The following is a 22,735-nucleotide window of genomic DNA, read 5'->3' as shown; positions in this document are numbered from 1 at the left end:
GGCTCCGTAGGGCCCACAGGTCTGGATGGAGTCCGCTGTCATGCTCCATTTCATGTGCTAGCCCCCGCAGAGGCTGACGTCTTCGTGTAGGGCAGGGTCTGGGCATGGGCATAGTTCCACTGCCAGACCATATTGTCACTGTGTGTGTGTACATGCTGCTACTGGGATTTGAACTCAGGATCTGGATGCTGACCCTTGAATTTTTTTTGCTCAAGACTATCACTCTACCATGTGAGCCACATCTCCACTTCTGTCTTTTTACTGGTTAGTTGGAGAGAAGAGCCTCACAGACTTACCTGCCTAGACTAGCTTTGAACCTTGATCTTCAGATCTCAGCCTCCTGAGTAGCTAGGATCACAGGCGTGAGCCCATGAAGCCTGGCTGCCACTTTTCTTTCCAACCTTTCTGTGCTAGATGGTGGGTCTCAGCTCCTGCCTGGACAGAGCAGAAGTCCCTAGCTCAGCCCTCCGCGCCTCCCCTGCTAAAGACATCTGCAGTGCCCTCCTTGTCCTGCCTGTGCGCCAGTGTAGGGGGTGGCAGGGACTGGATGCAGCCCTAGACCAATGCAAGCAGATAAGTTGTTCCTTCAGGCTAAAGGAGGAAGCCCAAGGGCTGGGAATTCCTCCTGGAAGCCTGTCCCCCTCCCCCTTCTCACAGCCACCTGTGCCCTCTGCAGTGGTAGACCAGAGACAATGTCTTTCCAATAGTCTAAGTTTTGATACTCACAGGCAGCCAGCAGGAAAGGAGGTGACGCCCAGAGGATTCTGGACTCCTTTGAGGGTCTCCTAGTCACGTTTCTTTAAAGGGAAGACCAAAAGCAGCAGTCTCTTTCAATCCTGCCTGCATGTTGGCCACCCACAGCTTTGATGCTGTCAGCAGGACCCCAGGCCTGTGGCAGTGGAATTTCTGGGGTGAGACTCAGGCACCCCACCCCTTAATCTTATCAGCAGCCAGGGTAGACAGCCTGTACTCAGTAGGCCTCAAAACTTCATGTGGCACCAATTAGAGCCCCCCTGATGGCCTTGTTAAAATGCAGGGGACTGGGCCTCTTCTCTCGTTTGATTCTATACCTCTGGAATGGGGTCCTGAGTTTGTGTGTCTGATCATTTCCCAGTGGATTAAGAATGGCCTTAGCTGGGTGCTGGTGGCTCATGCCTGTAATCCTAGCTACTCAGGAGGCTGAGATGGGAGGATCATGGTTTGAAGCCAGTCGGGGCAGGAAAGTCCGTGAGACTCTTATCTCCAATAAACTACTCAGAAAAATCCAGAAGTGGAGCTATGGCTTAAGTGGTAGAGCGCTAGCCTTGAGCACAAAGAAGCTCAGGGACAGCACCCAGGCCTTGAGTTCCAGCCCCAGGACTTAAAAAAAAAAAAAAGAATGGCCTGAACCATGCAGAAACTGACTTGTGCCTCCACAGTGGAGACCCAGCAGATGCTCAGCCACGGGCTTGGTCCACCCCCTCCCAGCTTCCAAAAGCTGATATGCCCACCGGTGGAAGCCAATCCTGACTTTTCTCTTTCATCTCTTTGCAGTGAAATGCAAAATGGAGGACGAGGAGGAGGTACATGCAGCCACAATTTCATCTCCTTAACTCTGCGCCCCTTCTTCCCCTTCGTGGCTAGCGCACTGGTTATCCTAGGCCAGGAAGATGTCCAGTGTGCTCTCCATTTCGAATTAACAGAACTACTTGCTCAGTGCAGCCCAGAAAGGATCTGTGGCAGACAAGCTTTAGTGTAAGCAGTGGGGAGGAGGCCTCGCCTGCTGCATCATCCGGAAGTGTTTCTCTACATCCTGATACTTCCTTACTGCTTCCGGAGCATCCCCTGCCAGCCTCTGTTCAAAACACCATGGAATCTCATCCACACTGGAGATGAGGTGCTGTGTCACTGTTTTTCCCGCTTTCAAAACGATCTGTACTTTGAAGTGTCAGATCTCTCTTTTGTTCATTTCTTGTGGTATTGGGCAGCTGCCCGACCGGACCACCAAGATACATTCCCAGCTCAACATGAGGCTTACTTAAAGCCAGACAAGGATCACGAAGAATTTCCCTTGTCTAGGCCCCAAAGTATTAAAGTCTTGCTTTTATTACGGATAAATTAACTTACTGCATTCATTCCTTCTGCAGTTTCCTCTGAGAACCAAGATTCTCCCATTCAGAAAAAAAAAAAAAATCCCAGAATCAGCAAAAGGCCCAGTGTGGGTGATTTCGACAAGCTAGCACACGTCTTGTGTAAATAGTAAAGCCTTTATTTTTGGGTTAAGAACAGCATTTTGAAAATAAAACCTATCTGCCCATGCTTCACAACTTTTTAACTCTGCAGTATTTATATTACAGTCATGTATGGTACATATTGATTGTCTTGAAGCTTCTTGAATGATTTTTATTTTTCTGAATATGCGAGTCAGCAAAGGGGAAATCAAGGAACATTATAAAACACACGTGAGTGCTCTTAATAAATATATATTATCTATCAAAATGAGCCTGAGCTCTTGGATCAATTAAGAAAAAGCACCTGCCGAGAACCGCCATCAGCTGGCATCTTTACTAACATCTTCGCCTATCAAAGCTACAGAGCCTTCCTTTCATGTGGGGTTCAGCCTGAGTCTTGGCTAACCCAGAAGCTGTCCCTACTCTACAATTGTTCTGTAGCCCTGACTGCATCTGTGCTGGGGTTGGGGGTGGGGAGCTCTGGATGCCCAGCTTTCAACAAGGGAATCAAAACCCTGCAACCCAGCAGGCACACAGGGCCTTCCCTGTCTGTTAAATGGTAAAATCTCAGAGCTCATTCTCTGGGCCCCTCACCCCAAGATAGAACAAGCTTCATAAAAGGGACAGGAGTGGCTAGGATAGTCCCAAAGAGATGTCTGTCACTAACCGGATGTGTGAAGATTTGTGCTTACAATTGGGGATTATTCACAGATGCCGCTGTGGTGGCAGGACCCCCCCCCCATTTTGTTTACACCAGCAGATCTTAAAAAGACAGGCCAGTCTGTACTTTAGCTTTGTTGGGGTGGGGGGTGCTGCCTCCACAGGCTCTGGGTGGTGAAGAGCTGTTCCTGGCACTCCTCAGATTGAACTTTGAACCATGGCAAGAATAGCAAATCTCTCCCTCTGCCCTCACTCCCACCTCCACCCATCCTGAGAACATTCAGCTCACCCTGGTCCTAAAGAAGAAGAAGAAAGCCAAAATAAACAAAAACCCAGAGGCGCACTAACCTACCAAAGAGATTTGAAAAGGAAAAACAAATACCCTAAAGGTCTCAAGGAATTTCCCACGGCTCAGAGATGATCTGCGGATCGCCATTTGTCCCGCGTTCACTTCCACTGTGATGGGGTGAACTCCCCCCTTCTGTAAGGAGGGGGTCTGGGTGAGTCACGGATGGCATCAGAAAGCTCCAAAGGACTCCAGACAGCGGGGCTGGGCGACCATCTCCTGGCAGGAGAAGGTGTACTGCTGGTGTCCTCCGCCTCCACCAGGATGGGCCCCCAAGTGCTCAGCGAGTGTTTACATTTTCACAACGCACAGTCTACATGCACCTCCCTTAGTCCCACCCTAGCTGCACTCCCTCCTTCCCCAAGACCCTCAGTTCAGCCTGAGGCATGATGGGAGCTCTCTAAGAGGAAACACATGCTTGAGGCGTCAGGCAGGAGTAATAGGTCAGTAATAGGTCAGTGCCATGCTTTCTTGCCCCCATGCATGGAAATACACGAGCAGTCAGGAAAAGCCACAGGCTGGCCATACATGGCTGACCACACTGGCCTTTATCTCCCCAGCGGTCTGCAAGGACGGGCAGGGTTGTGTAGGGAAGGGGGATGCAGCAGAAGACTAGGGTCCCGATGGGGGGAAAAAATCAGGTTTATTAAAACATACTTGGCTCAGATGTACTGGCTTCTGAAGGACTCACGTCCTCCCTTCTTCCTCCGAACACTAACCCTTTTATTTTTTCTTTTTCCATTTTGTTTAAAGGTTAAAGGCTTATGGGTAGTTGTATAGAAAAAGCAACATAGTGATTAGATGCAGAAGGCCCCTCCCTTGTGTCTACATTCCACACCGTCAGGTTAAAAACTCTTTTGCCTTGAATGGGTGCTGGCGATTATGCTGGCCAAACAGTGCACAGAACACAGGGCTTTTAATGGCTGGGATGCTGCAAATGCCAAATAACAAAGGAATGACTTGCTCAGGACAGATGGGCATCACGACAGAAGCAAAATGGGCTTGGAGGACAGCCATTTGCATGAAACCAGCAAAAAAGAAAATAACAACAACAACAACAAAAACCCAAGGTGCATACACCCTCCCACCCCCCTCCAGAAGTAAGAAACCCTCACATGGTTCACTCTACCCTGGAACCTTCCCCACAGCCATATTTGCTGGACAGAAGAATACCACACCTCTCCATCCTAGGGGAGTGGGGGAACAATGGGACATCATCACAGAAAGGCTGCTGTGGCACCTGGCCTTCCAACCTGTCTCCAAAAAGGTTGGGGGGAGAGGATGGTAGGTTCAAGCTGGGTGACTGATCTGATTTGAGCATTTGACATGGACATGAGAATATGATTGGGAAAGGTCTTAGAGGGGCATCTGTAAGTGCAGGAATAAGAGATGGTTAAGGGAGAAGGTGCCATTGCTTGCCCAAATAGGCAGGGGGAGGGGCTTGCTTTTCTTGCCTCAGCAATAAGGCTCCAGCAAGAGTCACCACTTTCTCCGTGAGTTGGTCACTTCAAGGCCCACAGAGTATTTTTTCTTTGGCCCGCGCCAGCGTCCCTCCACCACTACTGATTATGAAGCTCCCCCATGCTTTGCTTGGGTTCAGCTTATCACTCCCATAGACTTCTAAGCTCTGAAATGTAACAACCACAGGCAAGCTCGGAGTTGTGCTCAGCAACTAGGTCATTTCCAAGAGGCCCCCTAGGGTCCAGCCTCGTTGGAGGAGGGTGGAAAGGTGTCTCCCCACCTTCCTCTGCCATAATAAATCAACTTCGGCCGGGCCCAATTTGGTTTTATTCTACCTCTCTTCCTAGCCACATCTCTGAGTGAGCCCTAACACTATTTGCAATGAGCTCTGCTTCAGTGTGTACAGATAGGTTGGTTTAGCATTGTGTGTGTGTGTGTGTGTTGGGGGGGGAGGCGGGGCAGTCAGTGTTAGCTTTTCAGTTCATCCGGGTTCACATTTACACGAAATCCCTTGGCTGGGATTTTCACATCTCCTGGCTGGCTGCAAGGTGGCCTGGGTCGGCTACGGTTACTGATTTCTCCCTCAAGAAAGACACGGCCAGGGAATAAAATCGGTAAGAGAGATTCTTATTCTCTGGAACTGAAAAGTCTGTCACCAATGGTGTCTTGCAGTGTGACTTGGCGGAGCGGTTGGGATCTGGAATGACACACAAGGGTAACACACTGAGAACTCTGGTGGTTGGCAAAGATGACGTCAGAAGCTGACCTCCTTACCACAATGTGCCCCGGGGGTAGGGGGTGGGAGTGGGGTGGAGGTGTTTATCTTACTTTGACCTAGGAATATGCTTCCTTACCCAGGCCCTCCCTCTCCTCCCTCCCTTCTTCCATTTCCTTCCTTCCTTTCCTCCTTCCTTCCTTCCTCCCTCCCTCCCTCCCTCCCTCCCTCTCTCCTTCCCTCTCTCCCTCCCTCCCTTTTTGGTGTGCTGGAGATGGAATACAACACCTTGGAGCATTCTGAGCACTCTACCACTGGGTGTGTCCTTAGTTTCTAACTTAATCCCATTCTAAGACCTGGTACTTATTTCTCCACATTGGCCTTGAAGGACAAGGAGGAATTAATTGTGATAGATCTGGCCTTTTCTGGCCATACTTATTAGGACACAAGCCAAAGCTTCCTGAATCCTGACTTTCCTTAATGGGACAATAAACTCAGAGGGTTGCAGAGGGGTTTTAAGAACACAAATCTGTGACTGATTTTTTGTGCTTGTTCCAAACCAATGTGAACAAGGGCCAAGCAGGTTCCATTTTGAAGGCTAGAAAAGACAAAGCTCCCCACCCAAGATCAAACCATCCTTGACTTCCATTGAAAGACACAAAAACAAAACCCCAAAACAACTCAGGTTGTTATGAAATGGTCATGTGAAATAAAGAATGGCAATCCAATTTACATATGTAAACTGGCTCATGGGTCATTGCTGAAAGAAGCATGTAGCTATGTTTGGAAAATAAATGTAAGGATGAGAGAGCATCTTTGGTTTGCTGGAGAAGCAAAATGATGTCACTTCACAGAGGCAAAAACGGAGAGGGCGACAGTTCTGCTGATGATCTGTTTGGCATCAGATAGTAAACAGCTTTTGTCTTTGAGGAAGACAAATGGTCATTGCTTCAGTTCTTCAAGATGTCTCTTACAGGGAGTTGGGAGAGGGTAGTACCCAGCTAGGACACATTACCCAGAGTGGTGATGAGAGGGGGGGCTTTATCTAGGTGGACATCAGCCAAATCTGAGAGGGAGATTCTTATCATTGGGGGCTTTTCATTCATGTCGCCTCTCCCCAAGAGAAGTTAGGAAATTCACTGGGAAAAAGAATCCCAAGAAAGAAGGAGTGGGCAGAGGTGAATGTTCTGTGTGTGGTGAAAGGGGTCAGAGGGGAAGATGAAACAGAAGCTTTGCATGCAGGTAGCTGGCAGGGCTGCCTGTCCCCAAAAAGCAGCTGCCAAAAGCAGCTGTGGACACAGAATGGGACACTGAGGCTCACACCTAGATACTTACAGTCCCTCCATTGAGCATGACGGCCATCTCGGTTGGCTGATACACGTTGCTTCTAAACGGAGCGCTTGGTTGGTTTCCCAAGACACCTGGTTTCTTCCCGGTGGTGACGCTGGGTTTCTTGCCCATGCTGCCACCACCGGACCTTTTTCCCAAGCTGCCATTGGAAAATCCTGCTGTGCGAAGAGCTGAGGAAGGAGGGAGGGAGGGAGGGGAGAGAAGGGGGAGGGATTGGCAGGAGGACAACATAAAAAAAGAGAGACAATTCGGTTTTCTTTCCCTGCATCAGGGACACAGTCCAATCTGGCACCCCCACCGCCTGCCCACCACTGTAGCTCCTCCCCCTAGTCACAAGCTTTGATTCAGAAGTCACAAACAAGCTTTGTTCTCGGCCTCTCTACCACCTGACCTGGCTCAGTGGGACTGGGAAGTTTGTAGAGTCCAGGATGAGGGTCAGAGTGAGAGAAGGCCAGGGCTAAACCTTGACCCTCTCCACCCCATGCAGGCCCCTTAAGGGACAGGTGCCTCAGGTTCTTTTCACAAAAGAGTCCTTCGCCTCTCTGCACAATGGAGACCTTCAGGGGCTCAGGTCAGTGACAGGCTTGGCAGTCGCTGTCTCCATGCAGCAGGCAAAGATAGGGATGGCTGAGAACAGAGTCAGCAAGTGCACCACGGTGTCTGTCCTTGTGGGAAAGCGACCCGCCCATGTATGTAGGCTTATTTTGAAACGGGAAAGCAAAAAGGCAGCCTTGGACAAAATAAGTCAGCATTCTCCCTTTGACAGGAGGACAGATCCTACTCTGCTTTGTTGCTTTACTTTGGGAGTGAGACTTCCTTTTTTGATTTTTCTTTTGTGCTGATACAGGGGTTTGAACTCAGGGCCTGGTCACTATTAATTTTTTTTTTTTTTTTGGTCTGTTCAAGGTTGGTGCTCTACCACAGCTCCACTTCGCTTTGTGCTGGTTAACTGCAGACAAATCTCACGGATTTTCCTTCCCAGGCTGGCTTTGAACCCTGATCTTCAGATCTTAGCCTCCTGATGACAGGCAAGAGCCAATAGAACTCAATGTTTGAGGGTTTTCCTTTTTGTACAAAGAAAAAAAAAGTACAATGAAAAAGACACGAAGGAGCTTGAAACACATGCTTCCAAGTGAAACAATCCAGTGTGTTACCCTTGTAATGTGTGGTTCCAATAATGTCATTTTTTAGAAAGGACGGTGCTATGGAGACAGGTGGAGATTACTGATTGTCAGGATCTAGATCAGGGCTGCAGTGGGTGGGAGAGGGGTGGCTGAATGGACCTGGTGGCATCTGAGGGCCGTGAACACTCAGTACGGCACTATAGAAGGATATATGCATTTGTCAGAAGCCCACGGAACTGTGCAAAACTATGCTGGGTTCTTAGGACTGGGGAAGTGGCTCAGCCATAGGGAACGTGTCTAGCATGCATGAAGCCCTGGGTTCCATCCCCAGCACTGTAGAACATACAACAACAACAATAACAGCAGCAACAGCAACAGCAAGAATCCTATCAACTATAGGATGGTATCTTTATCATCTTCATTGAAAAATACTCATCTTAGCTGGGCACCAGTGGTTCACGCTTGTAATCCTAGCTACTCAGGGGGCTGAGATCTAAGAATTTGCAGTTCAAAGCGGCAAAGTTTGTGAGACTCTTTATCTCCTATGAACCTGAAAAAAGCCAGAGGTGGGCTATGGCTCAAGTGGTAGAGTGCTGACTGAGTAAAAAAGCCAAGAGAGCTTGAGACACTGGGGTCAAGCCCCAATTCTAGCGTGCGTGCGCGCGCGCGCGCGCACACACACACACACACAATTCACTGAAAAAGGATTCACTTTTTTCTGAGAATAGACACTTTGCTGGCTAAAAATGTAACAAGACAGCTTGGATTTCTGGGGGGCTGCTGGGAAAAGCACAGAATGGGAAAGCCCATCTATAGACTCTTGCTAATCTCATGCCTCAGGGAGCAGAAAGGAAATGAACCCTCAGTAGATGTGGTGAGAGACTTGGCCTACAAACACATTCTTGTCACAGACAGAAAGGTTCCAGTCTCTTGTTCACCGGTGGGGTGCCTTGGCCAGAGGTAGGGTGCCCCTCTCTCTGTAGTAGCTATTTGTGATTCTCTGGTGAATATCCCTCCCAAACACTCTAGACTCCTGACTGTTGCCTTCTCCCTATCTGAGGAGGTGATTATGTGACTTCGGTCTGACCTATCAGAGCATTCCTCTCTTCCTATTCCAAACACACTGATTGGTTTAGGTAATGGCCTTCAGGTCCAATCAAAGTTAAAGCTGGGATTTTTGCACCAGCCTCCTGGCACCTATCTCTCTTCCCAGACTCTGGAGCTATGGGCTGTCTTGATGCCAGCAACCGAGAGATGGAGAGAAAATGTTGCTGTAACTTGAGTCTCCTGAATCTAATCCTTCCTGAAGCCTGCTGCCCAGTAACTTTGGGGCAGGGGAAGGTTGCTGTTTTTCTTTTTAGTGCCTTTGTCTATTCAAATTGGATTTCTAAATTACTAACTTGCACCAGGCTTCAAGAGGCCTGAGTAACACTCTTCCCAACCTGGGCCAGAGCTGAAAGGCACTGAGTTCTGGCTCACCCATAGGGGATCCCCCATGGAACCAAAAAGCACATAGACTGAATGCCAGACATTTCTTGTGTTGCCAGGCAGGAAGCAAAGGTCCAGTTTATTTGCCCTAATGAGATCTCATGTGTGTGAACTGTGCATTCGTGTTTGTGTGTGTGTGTGTGTGTGTGTGCTGGTGCTTGAACTCGGCCTGAGCACTGTCCCTTAGCTTTTTTGATCAGGGCTAGTGTTCTACCACTTGAGCCTGACCTTTACTTCCAGCTTTTTGCTGGTTAATTAGACATTAGAGGCTCATAGACTTTCCTGGGCTGGTGGACTTTCCTGCCTGGGGTAGCTTTGAACAGTGATTCTTAGAACTCAGCCTTCTGAGTAGCTATAATTAAGGTGTGAGCCATGAACACCTGGCTTCTAATGAGATCTTTAAAGCACAAAGCCTCAAAGAGAAGAAGAAATAACACATTCTCTGTCTTGCTCCTTGAAAGGTAAACTATTTTTTTCCTTTTTTTGTAGTCCTGGGGTTTGAACACAGGACTTCAAGTTTACCAGACAGACACTCTACCACTCAAACTACAACTTCACCCTTAAAAGGTATAAACATTTACTATGGCTCGGAAACGTCTCCTAACATGTGATCTGAGACTTATTTTAATCTTTTATCACATACCCTGGGGACTCTTATTAATAAGTAGCAGAGTCGGGCGCTGGTGGCTCATACTTGTAATCATAGCTACTCAGGAGGTTGAGATTTGAGGATCACAGTTCCAAGCCAGCCTGGACAGGAAAGTCCATGAGACTCTTTAATTAACCACCAGAAAACCGGAAATGGCGCTGTGGCTCAAGTGGTAGAGTGCTAGCCTTGAGCTGAAGAGCTCAGGGACAGCGACCAAGAACCGAGGTCAAGCCCCAGGACAATAACAACAAAAAGGAACAGACTGGTGCAGCGAGAGTTTGTTGGGGTTCCAGCTGAGGGAGGTTTGGGTATGACGCAGCCTGGGCATGGCTCAGCCACCATGGTACAGCCCCTCCTCCCACCTCAGACACACTCTTAAAGGAAGAGAGGCCAAAAGGCTGGCCAGAAGTTTCAGAAGCCAGAGAAACACGATCAAGTTCCGCTCCTGGGCTGAGTCCAGTGGGCTCAGGGGTAAGGCCCCCTTATGGGGGCCAGGTTCCTAAACTGGCTGAAGTCAGTACCACAGATGCCAGCAGCTGTGCCTACCTTGGCAAAGGTGTATGCCCATATGGGTCCCCTGCCAGCAGAGCAAGGGTTTCTGAAATGAAGGCTGTCCATCTAGACCTTCTACCATCTAGGCTTCTCTCTGTGTGAGCCTCCGGAGGTAAAGGGCCTTCCTTACCCAAGCCTGCTCTGCTTGCTCCTGTGAACCTTGTTGGCAACGCACTGGGGATGATCCCAAGGAGGGATCAAAAACACAAAACAAAACACAAAAGGGTATGGAGGCATATCTTGAGTGGTAGAGTACTTGCCTAGCCAGTGTGAGGTCCTGAGTTCAAACCCCAGTAAACCTTATTCCCCTCGTCCCCCAAATCTGACAATACCCAAGGTTATTGGAGAGGTAGGGTTTTGAGAAGGGCTCGAATGGAATTAACAGATTGTGGGGTGCAGTGTGGGCATTTCAGTGTGGATATAGGAAGTTTTCTTTTTATTCCTGCAAAGAGTTAACTGACCAAAAGCTGGACGAACAACAAATCATGCTTGGTGCAGCGTCAGCTACTGTGGGAAGCGGAGGCCAGCAGAGTTTTTTTACTGCACGAAAGATCAGAAAATAAATCCCAGTGCCTGATGGAAAACCGCAGTGTCCAAAGGCTCCCAGAGCTCTGGAGCTCCTGACCTTGGCATGGCCACCATAACACTGACCTAAACACCCCGTGGGACGGCACTGCCCACACTCCAGCCTCCTGCATCTGCCTTCTGCCTTCCACTGATGTGCATCATCATGCCCAGCCAACTCTCCTTGTGGGTCCTATTCCCCAGCTGTACCCTTGGGCTCAACTCACAGCCTTGTGCCTAATCTTAGGTAAGCACTCTACCACTTGAGTCATTCCCTCATCCTTTTGCTCCTCCCTTCCCCCCCCCTCTTTCTCTCTCTCCTCCTTTCTCTGTCTCTCTCTCTTTTCCAGATAGGGTCTCACACTTTTGCCCGGACTAGGCATGGACTGCAATCCTACTAACCTCTGCCTTCTGAGTAGCTGGAATTACAGGCATGCACTACCATACCTACCAGCTCTCATTTTTTGTTGTTGTTGTTATTACAGTCCTTAGGCTTGAACTCAGGGGTCTGGGTGTTGTCCCTCAGCTTTTTGTTCAAGGCTGGCACTCTACCAACTTGAGCCACACCTCCACATCCAGCTTTTTGGTGATTCATTGGAGATAAGAATCTCATAGATTTTCCTGCCCAGGCTGGCTTTGAACCTCAATCCTCAGATTTCAGCCTCTTGATGGGATTACAGGTGTGAGCCACCAATGCCCGGACAGGTTATTTTTCTTAATGTTGGGTGTAGGAACCTAGCCAGTTCCTTTCACATGACAGTTCCAAGGAGCATGCTGGGTCATGCACTGGACCCCTAGGTAGATCCTGACTTGTGACTTGGTGTTGAGTCAGGGCTACAGCAGGGACGTGCAGTCCCAGGTACCTGGACAATGTTGCTCAAGTCCCACTGGCTCTTCCTTCCAATCCCAGAACCCAGCGGAACTTGCTCAGCCCACTCAGGAGTCCTGGGGACTTGTAACTGGGAAGCAGGTGTTTGTGGTGGGCCAGCTGGGGGACACATTCTATGCGTGTCCTCAAAGGATTCCCAAGCAGCATGGAGCCCCTACTGTCTGTGACCCACTCCAGATGACCTGTCATCACATCTTGCTCTCCACCCCAAATAATGCCTTGCCCCCCAGTCTGATTTTTTTGGGGGGGAGAAAGAACCCAACCAGGACTGGCAAGCTCCATGCCAGTCCCTCCAGGGGCATGGTGCTTGTATGCCGCCTCCCAGGACAGCTCTGTGAAACCCATTCTCTCATTCACTCCTATTATATCAATTACGGCTCAGAGAGATCCTGCAACCAGCCCAAAGCCACAGAACTTAGACACCTGTCCCTGGAGCGAGGTAGGAGGGGGGCCCCCCGAAGTCGGCATGCCAGAGCGGCCCACACGTGCTCCCCAACTACCTGCATGGTGCTCGTCCATGGAGAAGGCCTTGTTTTCCATGTAGGTCCTCGGCAGGTGCGCATCCTCCTCGAACGCCGTCTCCCGCATCCTGGGCTGCGATGTATCGAAGTAGTTGGGCGGGCTCTCTTGCAGGGGTGGCAGGAGGGTGCAGTGGATCTCGGGGATGGCGTGGAAGATCACGAAGACCCAGCCGCTGGCCGTCAGCGTGATGGCCAGTGTGGCGTCGCTCCAGGCATCTCCCTGCCGCATGATGATGTTGCCGAAGAGGTACAGGGTCATCCAGGCCACCCAGATGAGCAGGGAGAGGAAGGCGGTGATGAGGATGAAGGCCCCGTTCAGCTTCCACCTCTTGAACTTGCCGCACAGCGTGAAGAGCGCCTGGGCGAGCGTGATGGCCAGCAGGACCATGTCGTAGATGAGGGCCAAGACAAAATCCATCGGCTCGTAGGCACAGGCCGGCTTCGTGTCACGCAGCACGGTCAGCACCAGCCACTCGGTGGCAATGATCACCTGCACCAGCATCAAGCACAGCGCCAGGCCCACCAGCTGCCAGCCGGCCGGGCTCGTGCCGTGGCGCACCAGCCTCCGCACGCGCCACGCCTGGCTCAGCAGGCAGGAGAAGCAGAGCGCGAAGAGCACGCCCCAGAGGAAGCGGCGGATGGAGCAGATGGTCTCGTCCATCCGGATGATAAAGGCGAAGGTCAGCCCGAAGAGGCCCAGGGTCCCCAGGAGGAAGAGGAAGTGCAGGCATATCGGCCTTCTCTTCTCCTTGTCCTTAATGAAGGGCAGCCGGACCAGGAGAATCAGCATCAGGAGCAGCGTGATCAGGGCGCCCGCCCCGGCCACTGCCTCCACCACGATTCCCCAGATGGCGTCCAGGTCGCACAGAGACACGTACTGAGGGAGAAGGTCCAGCCCGCAACCCCGGGATGTGCTGGCGTTCTCAGAGGCCACAGAGGCGATCACCAAGAGCACGAGGAAAGGGAGCACCTGGTGGGTTCTCATCTTTCTCTCTGATACTTGGAATGTTCTAGAAAATAGGGAGGGGGATGGGGTAGGAATGATTAGAAAGAAAGATCAAACCATTGTGAGGATCCCCTCTCTCCCAATTTCTTGAAGATCTGCCACAAACCCATCCACCTTCTCTACACCCCACTTTCTCCCAGGCTCTGTGGCCTTCACGGAGCCTTCATCTCCCATCTGCACCCCAGACCTGGACCAGCGACCACCCTGAAGTCACCATCACAAGTGGCCGGTGGCCCAGCTGGGACAAAGACCCAACTCACCTTCTCTGCATGTCTTTATTCATTCAATTCAATACTTGCTGGCCACGTCCGACCTCTTTAGAAATAAGGGGAATAAGGAAGTTTTAGAAGGACAGCTACAGGCTAGGCACCGTGAGCTGGAACCACCACACACATCCCCTGTATCAATCTCCAAATCGTAACAGCTAACATGTTACAGATGGCTCGCTGTGGACCTACCAACTGGACACAGCCAGTGCTCATAATGCCCTGTGAGGCAAGGTCCTATTGTGACCTCCATTGTATAGGGTACCACACAGGATCTCAGGAAGTGACACCTGTTCCAAGTGAACCCCCTCCCCCCCGCCATGAGTCCTATAAGAGACCTTCTCCAGCCTCGCAGAGTCTCGCAGGTAGTAGAACCTTGGCATCTGTGGATGGGGAAGATGAAGGGTGGGCTCTATATCCACTTTTTCCCTTGTCAAATACGGACCTAGCATATAAGGCCCCTAGGAATGACTTAAACATCCTCAGATACTGATTGATACCCAGTTGGGGGTGCCCTTCCCTCCCCCACAAGATACCGAGGAGGAATGCTCTTCAAAAGACACTGTCACCCTCCCTTCCCTGCCCTACCTCGCTCTCACACAGTCGTCTTCCTCCCGCAATCTCTGGAGGCTCAAGCCACTCACTCTCTGAAGCTCTCTCTCTCTTTCTTGTCCCCAGACAAGCAGCCCCTCCACACATCAGCCTCCCCCATGCACTTCCCCCAAGTGTTCTCTTTGCATCCGGCATCCCTCTGCCTGGACACGGCCCGTGTGTCTCTAGATCGCTGTGCAATCTTCTGCCTCTCCTCCCCCAAGCTCGGCTCTGAGGCCATCAGCGCCAACTCGGGCCAAGAACACCTCGTCCCCACCCCACTCCTTTCTTCACTCTAATCAAGCCTGTCATTTTTTTTTTTTTTGGTTGTTGTTGTTGTCATTATTGTTGCTTGTTCTGCTTTTTGCTGCCTCTCTTGTTTCTTCTTCTCCCCCCTTCCTGTCCGCTCCTCCCTTCCTGCAAGATGTGGCTGAACGGGGGACGTGGCAGGATGGGCCTTATCTACTCATCCATAGACCAGGCTTTCTCAGCCTTGGAAGAATGGCACTTTGTTGTTGGGCCTGCCCTGTGCAGGCAGCCTCCCTGCCCTTCACAAGACCTGCCAGGAGTGTGCGTCACCTTCCCCATCCAAGATGTCTATAGACACCACCAAATGTCCCATATGGCACGGAAGAGCATGTCCCCATGCCACCGATGCCTTGCTTCTGAGTGGGGCCACAACCCTGGAAGCTGGACTCTCGCTCATTTCTGGCCTAACTCAGTCCTTGATGGCTTGTAGCCACCTGTCCTCCTGAAGCAGCAGCAGCAGCAGCAGCAGCAGCAGCAGCAGCAGCAGGTAGCACCCTTGGGGCTTCCGTAAGTAAATTCAGTATCGACCCAACTCGGCTGCTTCTCAGTTCTTCCTGTGAGCATCTCAGATCCCGCCTGGGCCAGGAGGCTGGCTATAAATCATTGTTGATGCAGAAGATGGCTGGTGGTGTGGGGCTGTCTCCTTGGCCTACAAACCGAAGGAAGCAGGCAAGACACTCAGCGAGACAGGGCTCCTCCAACAAGAGCCCAGCATAGCACTCTGGCAAACTCAGGGATGCAGGGGCAGCTTGGATGTCAGTGACGAGCTGGCTTGGCGGTCTCCTCACTTACTCTTGGGTTCACACGCAACCTGTATGTCACTGGCAGACTTGCCAGGGCCTTGCGGTCGACCCACTTAACACCTAACACCTCCAAACGTGTCCATCACCATGTCTCACAACTGCACCCTGGGATCACTCCCGTAGCATACCCACTGGGCACATCCCATGTGATACCACCAGAGAAGGTCGCTCTAGACAGAACTGCTTGTCACAAAGTTCTAGAAGCAGGCGGCAACTGAGATGTGTCATAGCCAGTCTCAGTAAACATACCCCAGGCAGCCTCTCTAAGTGTCTCCCAGGGGTTCTAGAGTCTTGCCCACTCTCCTCCCCCCCCACCTCCCATCCAACAACCCCCAGCTAGTGGTTTTTAACCAAGGGCACTTTTATACTTTACTCTCTCTCTCTCTCTCTCTCTCACACACACACCACACCACACTCCAGGGGACATTTAGCAATGTCAAAGGGCACTTTTGTTTGACAGGTAAGTATTCAACCATTTGAACCCTTTGTGCTTTAGTTATTTCTCAGATAGAGTCTCTTGCTTTTTTCCTGGGGCTGACCTCAGATCTCTATCCTTCTACCTAAGCCGCCTACCTTCTCATATAAATTGAGATTACAGGCACTGAGTACCACCACATGCAACTTATTGATTGAAATGGGAGCTTATTTAACTTTTTGCCCAGTTTGATCTTGAACCTCAGTCCTCCTGATCTCCCAAGTAACCACCATACCTGGTCCCTAAGAACATTTTTGGTTCTCACAGTTGGAAAGAGGGCATCTGTTGGATGGAAACCAAGGGTGGCGCCTATTCTTTATCATTCAAAGAACAGTCTCCATCACAGAGCGTTATCCAGCTCAGGAAGGCAATCGGGTGCCAGCTGGAAAAGCCTGGCTTAGACATTAAAGTCAGAGCTGGTGTGGTCGATGCCGGGAAACCAGGCAGCCTTGGGCCTGCACCCCATGGCACTTGCAAGAACTTGGCCTTCTGTAGTAAGATCACTCTCTTTCTCAGGGGGAGCTCTATTCCCTGGCCTGACTTCACAGCTGCTCTTGCTGGACTTTCCAACTCCAACAGGAAATCTATAGACATCATGAGAACACCAAGATGACGCCCAAAGCTCCAGAAGCTGGGTCCAGGCCTTTAGGTCCTGCCTCCTTTCTGACAGGAAATGGATACACTAATGCTTTCTGCTTCCATCCCTGCAAGGTAGAACCCTTTGGTTCTCCCATTTCTAAAGAGAGCCCCTGATTTTCCTTTGGAAAGCTACCACCTCAGGTCTAGCCAATCAGATCATTAGTCCTACCCTTTGGCCACACTGATTGGCTCAGATAGTCCTAGCCCCAAACAGACCTATAAGAATCAGCCACGGGAATTTTGCTCAGAATAACTGGAAAGAGATCTTGGTGTTTTTGCTGGAGTTGGTAAGCTAGAAGTAGAGAAGGACCAGCTTGCCTTTCTGAGTAAAGCTGACCCAGAGGAGACAGCTAAGGGACAGACTAGAGGCCTAGTACTCTGTGCAGCTGGGTTCATCCATGCCTGAAACCAAGTCTGGTCTTTTGCCATTCCAAGCAGGCCCTGTTGGGAATTAAGGCCACGTGAACTTGCCAACAAAGATGCTTTCAAAATTCTTCCACATTGAGTGGCACCGTGGTAACTGCTTCCTATGTTCTGAGCACCCTTGGGTGTCTGCCCCATCAGCAACACGCAAGAATCTATAGATGAGCCCAAGGCAACTCTTTGCACTATCTTCATTTATGGGATGGGAGTTAAATGTTGTGGTCCAGAGCCAGTGGGCTTGTCCAAGGTCAAGCCTGGAAGGGGTGGAGCCCAAGGCAAACAACTGTGCCTATTGTCCCTGGCTCCTCCACAGGCCCAGGCTCTAAGGGAGGATCACTTGGAGAGGCCACCCAGCCTAAAACAGGTCCTCCCCGTTCTCCCACTGCTCAAACACCAGTTATGACCTTCGTCATTATTTTCCATCATTTTATTTTATTACTCTTTTGATCTGCTTCTCTCCACCAGACCCCAAGTCTAGGCACACACCCACCCACTCAACCCTTTTTACTTTCTGTAATTTTTCCATATGTATATTTGCCAAGTTGGCCTCAGACCACGAGCCTCCCTCTGTATAGCTAGGCTGATAGATGTGTACCAGCACATCTGACCTGTTTGTAGAGGTGGAGTCTCATGAACTTTTTAGTCTCGGCTTGACCTACAGCTTCCATCTTCTGATCTCCAACTCTTTTTTTTTTTTTTTTTTTGGTCGGTCGTGGGGCTTGAACTCTGGGCCTGGGCGCTGTCCCTCAGCTCTTCAGCTCAAGGCGAGCGCTCTACCACTTGAGCTACAGCGCCACTTCCGGTTTTCTGGTGGTTTATTGGAGATAGGAGTCTCACGGTCTCTCCTGCCCGGGCTGGCTTTGAACCGCGATCCTCAGATCTCAGCCTCCTGAGTAGCTAGGATTACAGGCGTGAGCTACCAGCGCCCGGCTTGATCTCCAACTCTTAAGTAGCTGGGCTTATAGGCATGAGGGATAAAGCCTGGGCTACCCTTGTCTGTTGAGTTCCAGAACTTAAATGAGTAAATTTATAAATTCACTCTCTGATCCTGACATCATCCAGAAAGGCAATGTTTTCATCGAGGAGAAAACCGAGGGTCTGAGAGATTTAAATTGAAGTTTGATTGAGCCACACAGAGGTTGCAGGACCAGAACCAGGACACACACAGCGGAGAAGCCTGCCCCTTGGGCATACCCTTGGGCAGGAAACCCAGTCCTGTACCATCAGCCACCTGCCCCCCCCCCACCTCCAACAGCCTGCTCCTCAGGAGCCCCATGAGGAATAATACCAGATTACGGTTTTGGAATACTCCTTAAGACAGGCCTAACTGCGATGGCATAAACCCCAGCAACAAACCCCAACCCCAAACCTGTGGGATGCAGGCAGGCGGCTCGTCAAAGGGGTAATGAATAAATGGGAATGAATGTGCAAGACTCAGCTCACATACTAATTACCTCTGCGCCAGCCACGCTTCCAGAGATGTGACTCACTGAGAGGTTCTTAAATACAAGGCGTGCGTGCATGCACGTGTGTGTGCACACACATACAGTCGCTCTGCAGAGGGCCAGGAGCGGCTGGCAGGTGGACAGTCTCCTTCCTCCATTTCTCCATGCAATGGGACCTGCCTGCAGTGGCTGGAAATTGCAGAGGGACCCTGTGTGTGTGAAGGACAGCAAAACTGCCTGAGGCCACACACAAGGCTGGCTTCCAGCCCAACGCCTTGCCAAGATGGCTCGAGTCAGCCTTCCCAGTTTCAAATCCTTTCCTGTGGGTTAGGGGTGGAGCTCAGAGCTTACCTTGTTAGGACCAGTTCCTGGGTCTTCCCCCCCCCCCCCCCCAGTTCCTATGCCATCAGATCTGTTCCCCTATAATTGCTAGCCCTCTGAGACTTCATCATCTTGGCCTCACTTTCCTCATCTGTGAAATTGGGGTGATAACAGTGCTTCCCCCCCCCTCATGGGTGAGTGGTGAGAATTAGGATAACAATGAAGAGCCAGGAGTGGTGTCCCACGGCTTTGGAAGGCAGGCAAGGGGGATCTTCAGTTTTAAGGCCTAGCCTGTGCCTACCTGTTGAGACCCTGTCTCCAAAATACAATACAATACAATAAATCAACCACCAGTCAAGAAAACAATTTGGGTGTTGCACAGTAGTTTATAAAGAGCACACACTCAGCTGAAGTGTCTGTTAAGTGAATAAAAGATGGGCTGATCTTCCTTTGAAATTGAAACACTGAATTCTTCCACCCCTGGAGACCACTGGGCCCTTCCAGGTGTTGGTCACCGTGGCTCCCAGCTTCCCCATCACAACAAGCAACAGAGGTGTGAACGGGAGATTCCTGGAGGGGTACACTATCCCCTGGGGAACCCCATTCCCCATCATGGGGCTTGAACTCAGGGCCTGGACACTGTTCCTGAACTCTTTTGCTCCAGGTTAGCCCTCTATCACTATGAGCCACAGCACCATTTCTGGTTTTCTTGTGGTTTATTGCAGATAAACAGTCTCTCAGCCTTGCCTACCTGGGCTGGCTTTGAAGCTCGATCCTCAGATCTCGGCCTCCTGGGTTGTTAAGATTCCAGGCGTGAGCCACAAACACTGGGCCTTTCTCCGTGTTTAACTATTCTAGGCAGGGATTCTTAAGAGGAGCCTTAGCCTTCCTGGGAAGAGGACCTGAGGTGAAGCCCAGGGACCCCGGAACTCAGACCCCCCCTCCTTCTGGAGCCTAGATGCCAACCCGTCACCTGGGCACCTAGGAACCAGGATCCCTTTCTCCCTCATCTACCCATGGGTAATGAGAAACAGTGTCCCACTGGGTTGTGGAAGAACACGCCATTCTGGTGGCCCCAGGGCTATTCATTCAGTCCTCCACCTGGAGGAGGGGGTCAGAGGCATCTTAACTCCACCCATTCTTAAGATGGTGGTGGTTGAGGGCGGGGAAGAAAAATTGAACAGGGTCATGTGAGTGTGTATGTGTTAATGTGTGTGTGTGTGAGAGCGAGAGAGAGAGAGAGAGAGAGAGAGAGAGCGTAGCTTCCCTAGCCTTTCCTAGCCCCAGGCATCCTCAGTAGTTCAGTACCCAGCTGAATAAATGACACAGTTTCCACTCCCATCAGACTCCTGGGCTTGAAAGACAGCAGTGGGAGTGAGGCCAGAACCACGTGACACTTACATAACCACTCAGAGCCTCAGTTTCTTGATCTGTACAGTGGGGGTGACTGTGCTACCTTCCCACAATCACTGCAAGCAGTCCCCCACCCCACCCCCAACCCCGGGGAAGGCCTCCACGTAGAGCCTGGCATACAGGGAGCCAGGGCTACCTCTTGTTCAGGCAAGCTCAGGGCAATGGAGATAGAGAGGTCCAGTGACTTGGCCAGACGTGTACTGGACTGGACTGGCCACCTGGGGACTAGACTTTGTTTCTCCCAGTTCCGGATCCCACCACAGTTCACCTGTTCAGTCCTCCCTCCCCCATCTGACAGAAGCCTGGGATGAGGCTGGGAGCATCACACCCCCCCACGTGTCCCACGCACCCCAGCATTACACTCCACCCTAGCTTATTCTCACAATGCTGCCTGGATTAAACTGTTACAAAGTTTCCTGACACTAGAGTCTTTCCCAGCTTGGAGAAGCTCCTCCGCAGGCTGGTTATCTTTTCCAAGTTATTCCATCCCATAATCTTCCTTTCTCCAAGCTAAGACACTGGTCTCTTGGGGGTGGGGGATGGGGAGTGGGCCCAATCTCAAACGTAAAAACTCTCCTAGGTTAGTAAACAGGACTGTAAGAACACCAGCTCTGTGACCCATGAATATCCATGAATATGCAAAGCAGCTGCAATCCTGTAAATAAAAGCAATCATTTAAATGCAAATTGTATCCTTGGCTGCCCGTTAGTTCCAGCGTGGAAGGTTCCTTTAGAGTTGTAATTCTGCAAACTAAATCGGACTCACCCTCCCCCCCTTACCCCCAGACCCCCTCCAAGCCCTGCCAGCAAATGCTGGAGGGGCCCAGGGCCTGGGATGGATTAGAACTGCCTGAGAGTGGGGAATGGGGCTTTAGGATGGAAGCCATCACTCCCATTGGCTCACAGGGCAGGGCAGGGCAGGCCAGGCTCAGAGCGGTCCCCACGGGGCTGGATGGAGCCGGACCTCTCGGCGCCTCACCATTCACGGGATGGCAGAAGAGAAAAGGAGCTGCTGGCCTGTCTGTCTCCTTGCAGAGGTCAGGGGATGGTTTAAAAATCAGTTCCTGTGGCTTCCCGCTCAAAACCCTCCAAGGGATCACTGCCCCAAACAGAATAAACCCTAGATTGTCATGGCTCAGAACTGCAAGATCTGGCTGGTGCCTCTTGTCTACGCCCCCCCTTCCCAGCGGCCCCCCTCCCCACAAATCTGCCCACAGGCTCCAGCCACGAGGGCCTTTGTTCCGGTCCTACAAGCTCATTCCCACCTCCTAGCCATTCTTGCTTCAAGATCTCCCTCTGGGAGACCCCCTCCTCCCCCCAAGCCGCTCTATGTCACTTTCTGGGGCCATCACCATGTCTCAGCCTTCTGGCTACCCTGTGGGAAACAGATGCTATGTTGATCAGGTATTTTACCTTCTTCCTCAGTATCCATCCATCTACACCCTTCATCTCTTGTCCTAGTGGTGTGTGTGTGTGTGTGTGTGTGTGTGTGTGTGTGTGTGTGTCCAATTTATACAAGGCTGGGCTTGACAGCCCCCCCCCTTCCAGTTCTGTGTCTGGTATATTTGTCCAAATAAAGATTGTGAGCTTATCTTTCTAAGGAACTCCCAAGCTTCTCGCTGCCTGGGCCGCAAATAGCGACTCCTTCCCTGCCCGCCCCATCCTACTCAGCTGACCCCCCTTTTTTAGACTTACAGCAACTGTCGGGGCTGGCGGAGGACGTGTCACGCCGCAGTTCGGGGAGAAGGCCGTCGGGGAGGAGGGTCCTGGACCCACACATGCCCATTTGCATGCATTTCCATGCAGTTTCACTCGGAGCCTTGGGCGATTCCCAAAGCCCCTTGGTCCCCACCGAAGAAACTTCGAAATAACATGCCTTGGCCCACAGAGTACGGAGGGTTTTGTGCCAGGCCCCTCCCCCCAGCTCCTCTGTCGTCGCGGGGGACCCCCCGGGGTCTGCAGGGGTGCCCCCCCACTCCATCCTGGAGCCCTCCGCAGCCAGACTGGCGCGTGTGTTGGGGCCCCAGACGGGGACGCTGCTGCCCGCCACACTCCAGGGGCCTTTGTCCTGCGCTCCAAGCAGCGCCCCCCTTAGCAAAAGAAGGGGGGGACAAGGAGAGGGGACTTGGCGAGGCCTGGGTGTAACAGAGCGAGACCTGGGGAGGGAACGAACCCCGAGGCTCTGGGGCGTCCTTATGCCCTCCCCCTTTATCCCCCCCCCCCGCGCGCCAAGGAGGGCCTGGGCTCCCTCCCCAGTGCTCCTCTGCCCCCCCTCCCCGTCCCCGGGAACAGAGGACACAGCACAGGGCGAGTCCTGAGTCGTAGCCCGGCTCCAGTGCCCAGCATCTGGAACGGAAACGACCCCTCCTCATATGGGACGCAGCTGCCCCCCAATTGTCCCCCAGGCTCGGATCTCGGCTCCGCCCCCTCCCCTGGCCCGTGCCTCCGGTCCCCCCCCCAGGCCCAGCTGCGGGCCTGGCCCTTAGGCCCTGCGGCAGGTGCGGCTGACCCCCGCG

At 51.6% G+C, this 22,735-nt stretch overlaps 2 protein-coding genes across 3 annotated transcripts in view; one reads left to right on the top strand and one right to left on the bottom strand.

Annotated features, from left to right (window-relative positions):
* The window catches only part of Iqck (IQ motif containing K), a 77,748-nt gene extending 75,576 nt beyond the window's left edge, over positions 1 to 2,172 (top strand). Inside the window, exons 11-12 of the mRNA XM_013011192.1 lie at positions 1,534 to 1,559; positions 1,683 to 2,172. Of these exons, the coding sequence (XP_012866646.1) occupies positions 1,534 to 1,559; positions 1,683 to 1,733 (77 nt within the window). The 3' untranslated portion in view covers positions 1,734 to 2,172. The remainder of the gene's footprint in view (positions 1 to 1,533; positions 1,560 to 1,682) is intronic.
* Positions 2,173 to 2,261: 89 nt separating this feature from the next.
* The window catches only part of Gprc5b (G protein-coupled receptor, class C, group 5, member B), a 20,992-nt gene continuing 518 nt past the window's right edge, over positions 2,262 to 22,735 (bottom strand). Inside the window, exons 1-4 of one of the 2 annotated variants that reach the window (XM_013011764.1) lie at positions 21,915 to 21,965; positions 12,509 to 13,539; positions 6,728 to 6,912; positions 2,262 to 5,374 (exon numbers count right to left, since the gene is read on the bottom strand). In XM_013011764.1, the coding sequence (XP_012867218.1) occupies positions 5,330 to 5,374; positions 6,728 to 6,912; positions 12,509 to 13,514 (1,236 nt within the window). In that variant the 5' untranslated portion in view covers positions 13,515 to 13,539; positions 21,915 to 21,965 and the 3' untranslated portion in view covers positions 2,262 to 5,329. Of the gene's footprint in view, positions 5,375 to 6,727; positions 6,913 to 12,508; positions 13,540 to 21,914; positions 21,966 to 22,735 lie in introns of those variants that run through there. The other variant, XM_013011763.1, reaches the window with a different exon arrangement.

The sequence above is a fragment of the Dipodomys ordii genome, unplaced genomic scaffold (assembly GCF_000151885.1).
Source record: "Dipodomys ordii isolate 6190 unplaced genomic scaffold, Dord_2.0 Scaffold14, whole genome shotgun sequence".
Taxonomy (NCBI): Eukaryota; Metazoa; Chordata; class Mammalia; order Rodentia; family Heteromyidae; genus Dipodomys; species Dipodomys ordii.
The sequence above is the reverse complement of the archived record's forward strand: the minus strand, read 5'-3'. Positions and strand labels throughout refer to the sequence as shown.